The 10403-nt window shown below is 35.9% G+C and overlaps 1 protein-coding gene across 1 annotated transcript in view; it reads right to left on the bottom strand.

Moving 5' to 3' along the window:
- Window positions 1–328: 328 nt before the first annotated feature.
- METTL15 (methyltransferase 15, mitochondrial 12S rRNA N4-cytidine) overlaps window positions 329–10403 on the bottom strand; it is a 74264-nt gene continuing 64189 nt past the window's right edge. Inside the window, exons 5-6 of the mRNA XM_081946095.1 lie at window positions 9610–9788; window positions 329–833 (exon numbers count right to left, since the gene is read on the bottom strand). Coding sequence (XP_081802221.1) covers window positions 394–833; window positions 9610–9788 — 619 coding nt within the window. The 3' untranslated portion in view covers window positions 329–393. The remainder of the gene's footprint in view (window positions 834–9609; window positions 9789–10403) is intronic.

Below are 10403 nucleotides of genomic sequence, written 5' to 3'. Positions count from 1 at the left end.
GGCCTCAATTGTGTTCATAAATTGAGGACTCCCTATATACCATCTATACTGCTGCCTTTTTGATAGAATGGGAAAGTTATCATCTTCTGCATCACTTGCACTTTATATATTTGAGAATACTCTTGCAGCCAGATTTGTTCTCTTCAAGAAAACTAAAAATATTTACTTCCTGAATCTGCAAATGTGAACCCTAATTTCTGGCAGTGATATAAAACATGTTTAATTGCATCCTTACGTTCATAGGTTTGAGTTGGTTTCTTCTTCATCTTTCCTCTTTAGTTAGAAACAGTGTGTGCTATGCAAGAGCAACAAACAGCAAAGACAACAATTTTGTGTTCTCATCTTTAATGTAAAGAATTATTTTTTTCATAAATTGTACGAACGAAGATAAGATCATAGCTTGATAGCTCCTCTTAGTTTGGCTGAGCGTCCCCTGGGATTGTTTTTAATTTCTGTATCCTGGGGAGTGACAACTTTCTTTTCTATAAGTTTCCATTTTGAACAATAACTTTCACTGAGCGATTCATCCTCCCCTTCTAACAAGTCTATTCTTGCTCGCCTGATCTTCTGCCTTATACTAAGGTTGAACCTTTCTGAAATGTCTATCCCATGCAGAAATCTTTTGACAATACGATCTTCTAAAGAATGAAAAGTAATTGCTATCAGTCTTCCACCCGGTTTTAGAAAATGTTCAGCTGCCTTCAAACCTTCATAGAGTTCATGTAGCTCATTGTTGACAAATATGCGCAAGGCTTGAAAAGTTTTGGTAGCTAAATGTGCTGGTCTTGAAAGTTTGTCTTTTCGAGCATAAAACATGGTTTCTGGAAAAGCACCTATTTAAAAAGAAAAAGAAAAAAGGAAGTGAAAGTATTTTGGCATTTGAACACTTTTGAATAAATTTATAATTATTTTAGCAGTTAACTATGGTAAATATCTGGAAATTGATGCCATTTTAATATTGGCTTTCAAAATTTTTAACAAGCTAGTGTCTCTGAATCTTTAGGTTATTCAAAACTCAATTTCATTTCTGGTAATTGTTGACGTTATGCTGGTTCAAGTTGGCAAGTTGTAAAGAAATATTTTATATTATTTGAATTCATAATCAGCCAAAGCAACTTGTTTTAATAAACTGCAGCATCCAATTTCATATATTTTATATACACTTGAAATAAAAATAAGTCTGCAGTCATTTACATTATTCACCTGTTTTATTTGGCACCATGAAATATAATGAACATTAACTGCTGCTGTTTTCAAACAAATGGATTAAAATGTAGTTATTTTATTTCATTTTGTTTACAATCTTGCTATTTCTCCTATCATTTTGTTTACAATCTTGCTACTTCTCCTATCAATCTGATTCTAGCTTGATGCCAGAGTTACTTACTAAAAGACTTAACAGTGGACAAACATTCCATCCTATTGCTTGCACTGCATTACTAAATAATGGAAATAATAATAATAATAAATATTTATTTCTTAGCCGCACCCTCTCCCGAAGGACTCGGGGCGGCGTACAATAAAACATAGGAAATAAATATATAAACAAACATACATATAACAAAACGTATACCAAGACATATATAAATACAAGGAGGAGGTGAGCTGATGAATAAAAAACAATTAAAAACACAATGTTTAAAAACCCCTAAATAATTTAATACAATTAAAATACCCCAAATAAAAAACCCGTCAGGAGCGATATAGTTGGATCAAAGTTGAGCCAGGCCAGCTACTTGAAATAGGTGGGTCTTGAGTTTTACACGAAAGGAGCGGAGGTCGGAGGTATTCCAAATATCCGGGGGGAGGTCATTCCACAGGGCTGGGCCCGCCACAGAGAAGGCTCTACTCCTAGGCGCCGCCCCCCGGCACTGCCTGGTGGACGGCACCTGGAGGAGACCCTCTCTGTGCGAGCGGATTGGTCGCAGGGATGTATGGGGCAGAATACGATCCCGCAAGTAACTAGGTCCTGAGACATGGAGCGCTTTGAAGATCGTTATCAAAACCTTGAAACGCACCCGATAGACCACAGGAAGCCAGTGCAGCTCGCGCAGGAACGGTGTCACATGGGAGTACCTAGTACTCCCCATAATTACCCGCGCAGCTGTGTTCTGGACCAACTGTAGCCTCCGGGTGCATTTCAAGGGAAGCCCCATGTAGAGAGCGTTACAGTAGTCCAAGTGAGATGTCACCAGCGCATGAGTGACCGTGTGTAAGGCGTCCCGGTCCAGTAGGGGGCGCAACTGGTGCACCAGGCGAACCTGGTGGAACGCCCCCCTTGCCACGGCTGTCACATGGTCATCCATGGACAGCCGGGCATCCAGGAGGATGCCCAAATTGCGCGCCCGCTCCACGGGGGCGAGTTGGATGCCCCTGATGGCCAATGATGGAATTAATTGGCTGAACCGGGGAGCTGGTACCCACAGCCACTCCGTCTTGGAGGGGTTGAGTTTGAGTCAGTTGCCATCCATCCAGACCCGTACGGCTTCCACACATCGGGACATCACTTCGACGGCCTCGTTGGGGTGGTTCGGGGTGGAAAAGTACAGCTGAGTATCATCAGCGTACAGATGATATCCCACCCCGAAACCACGGATGATCTCACCCAGCGGCTTCATATATGTGTTGAACAGGAGTGGCGAGGACCGACCCCTGTGGCACCCCACAAGTAAGGGGGCGTAGGGTCGACCTCTCTTCCCCTGCCAACACACGCTGCGTCCGGCCAGAAAGGTAGGAGCCGAACCACCGCAAAACGGTGCCCCGGACCCCCAACCCCTCCAGCCGGCGCAGCAGGATACCATGGTCGATGGTATCAAAAGCCACCGAGAGGTCTAATAGGACCAGGATAGAGGAGCAACCTCTATCTCTGGCCCTCCAGAGATCATCAAATGAGGACTAATTTTGGTTGTCTGTTGAAAGGTTACAGTTGGGTATTTTCCAAACTAGAAAATTAAATACTCCAAGACAAATATTCATTTAAAACCAAAGTGCAAAAAGTGAAACCCACATGTATTTATCTTGGGGGGGCTTACAATATCCCAAGACTTGGTTCAAATTTCAGCTTCCTTCCAAATGTAGTCTTTTTTTTCCACTTTTTTTCCCCTGAATTGGAATAAGGGGTGAAAAACAGCTACTACCATTTCATGTTTTAACTCCCACCACCACCAACCTCTTCTTAGAATAGATTCTAGCACTGCCCATTTTTTAAGTATAGATCTCAAGATACAGCCTCCGAGTCTGACAAAGCCCTTCCACTGATGGTGGGAATTATGTTTCTCACTTCCAAAAAAGTACTGGAAAATTATATCTAGGTTTATTGTAGCAGGAGGGTTTGTAAAATATGTATGCATTTTATGCCTTGAGGATCTCATAGCCTAGGAACTATTTTTCCTGAATTTATAATACATTTTTTTTTTAAAGTATCTCAATTATTTCCAAAAATATGAAGCATTGAAGGCAATTTCAGATGCTTAGCAAGACCTCAATTATGCCAAGTTGAAACTGAAAGAAAACGATAACTAGCATAATAAATAGGACAATGTTGCATGAGAATAGGCTGAGCGTCAGAGAGGAATAACTATCATATGATTAAATACATTTCTACTCAGGAAGACAGGCATGCCTTTAAGTGGAATTAGAGCAGGGATGGCCAAATATGCCATTTTTGAAATTCTGAAGTTTTCCAAATTCATCAATTGTTTTGATGTTAGTTTCTGGTGCTTTTTCATGAAGACCCTATTTGGCAACAATCTACTTTTCAGATTCCTACTTTCTCAAAAAAACCTCAAAGTCTTTTAGGTGGACTTTTCTGCAACTTCCAATTTTATTGACAGTTTTTGGGATATCTGTTAGAGGCTCATTTTGAGGATATATAGTCCTCATATGCAATGCCTATGAAATGAGTGAAGAATTTAGTTTGAGGCAAGATAGGGTTTCTAATTTTAATTTAATTTTAAGGATTTGCATGACATGTGTAGATAATGTTCAGTTTTCTTTCCTCTCTTCATGTCAATTTCTTAGCTCAAATATAACCCTAAAACTCACTGGGGTTCTGATTAACTGCTTGAAAGAAAGCCGTTGAATAGTTATGAATCAAGTGAGACCAGCTGTATAGTGGCAAAACAAACGAACAGAACTGATAATTCATAAATAAATAAGAATGTAATCTGCGTTGAATAGATTCTTATTCACTTTAAAAAATGTGGCCTCACAATGGAGAGATTCTTGAATCACAAGATTCCTTTGAAGACCTGTATACTGCACGAGTTAAAAAGAGGGCTGTGAAAATATTTAAAGACTCCTCACATCCTGGACATAAATTGCTTCAACTCCTACCCTCAAAATGACGCTCTAGAGGACTGTACACCAGAACAACTAGACACAAGAAGTTTTTTCCTGAACGCTATCACTCTGCTAAACAAATAATTCAATCAACACTGTCAAACTATTCACTAAGTCTGCATTACTATTAATCTTTTCATTGTTCCTATCACCCATCTCCTCCCACTTATGACTGTAACTTGGTTGCTTGTATCCTTATGATTCATATTGATTATTTCCTAGTATGATTTGATCACTTATTTGTACCTTATGACTATCATTAAGTGTTGTACCTTATTTGTACCTTATGACTATCATTAAGTGTTGTACCTCTTGACAAATGTATCTTTTCTTGTTATGTGCACTGAGAGCATATGCACCATAGACAAATTCCTTGTGTGTCCAATGACACTTGACCAATAAAGAATCCTATTCTATTCTATTCTATTCTATTCTATTCTATTCTATTCTATTCTATTCTATTCTATTTTTTCTATTTTAATATCAGCTGTGAACAGGAACACTTTCCCTACCTTACTTTTCTATACCAACTACCTCCATTCCTAGAAAAGAGCTCTTCTCTTAGTCATAATCAATTTTGTTTACCATTTCAATTTGTGATACTCACTATAAATAAAACATTAATGAATCATACACTAATTACCTATACACACATATATTTATTATCCATTTGCAACTTATATATATATAAATAAGTTCTTTTTATATTAATAATAAATTAATTATTTTGGCTTATCTGCTGCTGTTATTTTATGTTGTACATTATAAATATATGTAGATAGTCCTCAACTAATGAGTATTTGATTGGCGACCATTTGAAGTTATGAAAGGGCTGAAAAAAGAGACTTATGATTGTTGCAGTGTACCCTGGTCACGCGATCAAAAATCAGGCATTCAGCAACCATCTAAAATTAACCTAGTTACAGCATCCCGCAGTCATGTGATTGTCATTTGCAATCTTCCCAGAGGGCATCCAACAAGCAAATCAATGAGGGTGGCCAGATTCATTTAATGACTGTGTGATTTGTTTAATCACCATAGAAAAAAAATTCGCAGTCACAAAGAAGTAAACACTGGAAACTGGCAAAAGCTGCCAAAAACCATGGTCACAAAACCCTACAACAGTGCTAAATGTCAGCCAGTTGCCAAGCACCCAAAATGTGATATTGTGGTGTGTGTGTGTGTGTGTCTGTATCTCTGTGTGTGTCTGTGTATGTAGCTGGAAACTTGGAAACTTGGTTACAAGTAGTTCTGGGGAGGTCCATCGTAATTTCAAATAGTTAATAAGCAACTGAACATTAAACAAGGACTACCTCTAATCGTAAAAACCCTACAAATATTAATAAATATATACCTTAGTATTTTAGTTATACTATCTCTTTTAAAAAGCCTCTTTGAACTTCAACAGATTAGAATATGACATCTAGGCTATTAACTGAGAAGATAAATTTGGTCCTGGAGTGAATTGATGTACCCATTTCCAGTTTGTTTATAAACAGAAATCAAAATACTGATGATTTCTCCTTAAGTATTTTATATTTAGACTAGAATATCTCAAGAACATTGCTTTTTATTTAATGTTGCACTAAGTTTGATAAACAGAAAAATATTTTCATATTTTAATAGTGATATTGTTCTATTGTTTGACTACTTTTCAAACAAATGAAGATGGATACAAAGGTTGCAAAATAAAGAAGTAAAAGACCACGAGGAAACCAGAGAAAAAACAAAAGAAATAATTTGGTTATGTTTTTCCTCCTAATCTCAGTTTAAACAGAATGAGTCCAGTCAAGAAAATGAAAATGGATAGAAAGAAAGATTTCATTCTTCACCACTGGTGGCTCAGAAAAAATAAATAAATCTAATCTTTCTTACACCTTTGTCAAAAAAAAAAAAATGCTGGCAGTGGAAGAAAAATCTGCTTGGTAACAAGCTTTACTAGAGATAATAATAGAACAGAATAGATTTCATTCATAAAAATAACATGTTTCTGGAAGATAAATGATTTAAAATCCCAAGGAGAAAGTATCTGCTGTTTAGTTTAGTTTGAGGTTATTCTGATATTGCATAATGATAAAAAAAAAACCTAATAGATGTGCATGTTAAAATGAACTAAATTGTAAGCTCCTGAATTAAATTCACGAACACTGTGCTTGCCAGCATGCAAGACTTTTTTGTGAGAGAGTGTTATGACATACTTTAAAAATTAATTATTGCTAAAGGAATTATTTAATAAGTTTCAATGACGCAGCTTACATCCTTTCATCAAATAAGTGTTAACAATTTTTAATATCCAACTGAAATGCTAGAAATTTTCAAATTATTAATTAAAATACTGTGAATTTGGACCAACCTGAATAAAATTTGTTTATCCAGTATGACTGTTTAAAGAGATAAATTTGCTTATACGTCTCAATTTCTTGACAAGTTAAATTCTCATAAGTCAATTACTACCTTATTATTAAAACAAAAGACAAAGAATATTAAATTTAATTTTTGTTATTTGATCAGAAAAAACAAGTACCCTGTTTTCCTGAAAATAAGATCTCCACGGATAATAAGCCCAATCAGGCTTTTGAGTGCATGTGCTAAAATAAGCCCTCCCTGAAAATATTGCAACTCAGCAGCAACCATGAGGTGACCACACTTGCCGCCTCCTGCACCTCAAAAATAATAAGGCCAAGTGCCTGTCTTATTTTCGGGGAGACATGGTAGGTATATTGAGAAGCTGATTTTTTTTTAACATTACAATGGTTCCTTGATGAACTATTACTTTCAATTTCATGATTGAACAAAGAGTTCAATGTCAAGGATTCAGTGTCAACAATGACTTTTTTAACTCTATGATTCTTTTTGTGAATAAACACTTGTGTCATTCTAAGAGTTTAGTATAGAGTGTCAAATATTATATATTATATGACAAATATATTTACTTATATGAGTCATGTGAGATCCAGTTTGGTATACTAACTAAAGGCACCAGGCTGGAAACTGGGAGATTGTGAGTTCTAGTACTGCCTTAGGCACAACGCCAGCTAGGTGATTTTGGGGCAGTCACTCTTTCTCAGCCTTAGGAAGAAAGCAAGAGCAAACCACTTCTAAAAATGTTGCCAAAAAAAACCTCCGTGGTCTTCTTCAGGCAGTTGCACAATAAACCCATTGGAAAATCTGCCTTATTGTGGTTTTGGCAATACAAATTTTCCACCAAATAAATTAATTAAAATTTAGTTATTGCTATTGTTTATCTAATATTGTAAGGCCCATCCTATTAATTGAAAAATAATAAATTATGAAAAATGACTACATACAAATATTATCAGTAATCAACAAAGAGAAAAGATGAAATAAAGGATATTAGGAATGTGTTCTTCATGTGGAAATTGAGAGCTAAGTTAAATAGGTTTAAATAGTTTAAGGGACAAATATCACCTCTTATCCTGGGATATTTATTTGCCAGTAGATGGCAATGTCCATTCTCCAGTAGTTTTGAATGTCTGAGTACCTACACATATTCAGTATCCTGAAGCTAGCAAAACATTCTCATTCACTACACAATCCTTGAACAACAATATTAAAAGGATCCATTGTGACATGAGTACTATTGGACAAAATGGAATCACCAAATTAGAGGAAAACGAGGCATTTTGGGGGATAATTATGAGCCTTTTAAACACTCTCACATTTTTCAAGTGTTCTGCAAGTTTTGTCCCAGAAGCTGGTAAAAGTCTGAGGAAATATTTTACCGATTTGATTATAAGTGTTACTGTATAATTCTTGGAAAGGCTGTGTCACCTGCCTCTTTCCTGACATTAACATGGTACTGAAAGAAAAAATATGTCTAAATTCAGAATTATATATATTATACTGTAAATTGTGTAAAGATATAGACATTTTCCAAATCTTTGAATCTTTGCTTAATGAAACAGCCATCATTACTATCTGAGACACATCTGGAAACATGTTAAGAGTCAGATTCAACCATGCTTATCTTCATGAATCAGTCATCAGTCTCCATAAAGGCAGGTTGATATTTTCTCAAATTTATATGGCCACTCATCTCATGTGAAGTGATTCTGGGCTTGTACAATAACACCTACTATATAAAGTATACTACAAAACCATTTAAAACAATAAAAACAATAAAACAGATAAAAATGCTCGAAAACAAACAACAGAGAGAATAAGATGAATTAATTTGAAAAAAAATATTAGTATGTGTAAAATTATAAATTCTAGGTAACTGCCATAATTACAATCACTATACAAAATGCATACTCCATGTTTTTGCTGAGCAGCTTTAAGAACTATTGATTATTGAGTTAAATCACACATCTAGAAGTCTTCTAAGACCACAGATGATGGGTTCCTATAGGAAATTGTGAAATGGTGATCCATCAATTATTTAATGATTAAAATTTGTTGTACAGCAAAATCTGCCTCTTTTTTTCAAATTCTATATACTCATGGATCTTCAAATATGGGTTGGTACTTATCTGAAGTACCCACAGTAGGATTTTTTGAAGACAATAATAGCAGCAACAATAGGATTATACTATCATTATATTATCAATTAAAACAATTACAAATTAAAAGTCTGGGAGGTGGAGTATATGATCCCTGCTCTGCAGAAGCCAGTTTTATTTTCAACTAGCTTTTTTAAAGAAAAAAGATCATATTCAATGAATCTCCCTGGGAGGATACTTCAAAAGGAAAATCACAGAATTCCAAGGACTCTATGTCTGTTCACAAAATTCACTCAAGACTGGACAGATTTATAGGGGGGTGGGATTGCCACAAAGTCCTAAGCATTTCTCCAAACGAGTAGTCATATGTTTTATTAAGTCCTCTTAATTTTATTAGTGTCGGTGATTGAAATATCTTACTAATCAGCTTATCTTTACAGCCAATAGCACAATGTATAAATAACCAACCCGTTTTATAACAAAATAGGATTTTAGAAATAAAGACAAATAAATGGTTTCATTCTGATAGGTAAATGAAACTTCTTGCCTAACATTCGTTGTTCTTATCATCTCAGATTTCACCCTGATAGGCAAAATTATAAATGTCCCCATGTAAAATCTATTATTAAACTAATCATCATTCGACCATATAAAAAGGCAGAGCATATGGGGGAAAAATAGCTGACATCAGAGCAGGATAGACAGGATTAGATCCCGCACGATTTCAAGTACAAATAGATCCCTCTGGGACTTGTGGATTAATATTTTTTCCCTTTCGGACACTGCACAGAATTAATGAGGATACCTGCAATAATGCTGGCAAGCTGTCGCGTTCTGGTGATGGGGTAGATGCTGCGTGCCTGAACAATTGTTGAAGCTATTTTTTTGGCATGCTTCTCCTCCCCATATGTTTTCAGGATGGACGCAAGTGCCTGTTGATCTAAAGCATTCACAACATCAGCAGCAGTGGGCGTGTCAAGATACCTACGCACAAGAACAGCCAATTAGTTCACTGACGTCAGCCTCCATTGACAAGGGGTGAAGCTTCACAGCATTAAGTCAAAGTCAAACACACACTTGCTGCATACAAGTACAGAGATTTTACAATAAGAAAATAGAAAGTGCTTCTATCTTTAAAGTATCTGCTTAAACGTACATATAGAGGTTCATTCCCAGCATAACTTTAATATTATGAAGTTGATGAGTATAGCCATAGTTCAAATATAACTCAGAAAGACAAAATATTGCATAAAACTAGAAGGTGAATTCATTTCAGAAACAGACTTTTCCCCCCCGAGACATCGCATCGCTTTTTCTGTTCCCTGATCAAAAAAGAGAACCTTAATCTCTCTGACCTTTTTCCTCAAATCTAATGTTATGAAAAATAATCTACCATGAAGAAAATGTGATGTATTTAATGATCACTTAAAGGTCTCACCATTCAGAAATGGTATTAAAAAAACAAAACAAAAAAGAATTAAAATCAATCAAGTTCAGTAATGTTCCTAAAATACCAGGGGGAGGAGGCAGGAAAGCAGCATTTATTTTAATTTGCCTTTTAAAACTGAATACAAATACATATATGTACATACACACTTT

This window comes from Natrix helvetica (assembly GCF_964273705.1).
Source record: "Natrix helvetica genome assembly, chromosome: 1".
Classification (NCBI taxonomy): Eukaryota; Metazoa; Chordata; class Lepidosauria; order Squamata; family Natricidae; genus Natrix; species Natrix helvetica.
The sequence above is the reverse complement of the archived record's forward strand: the minus strand, read 5'-3'. Positions and strand labels throughout refer to the sequence as shown.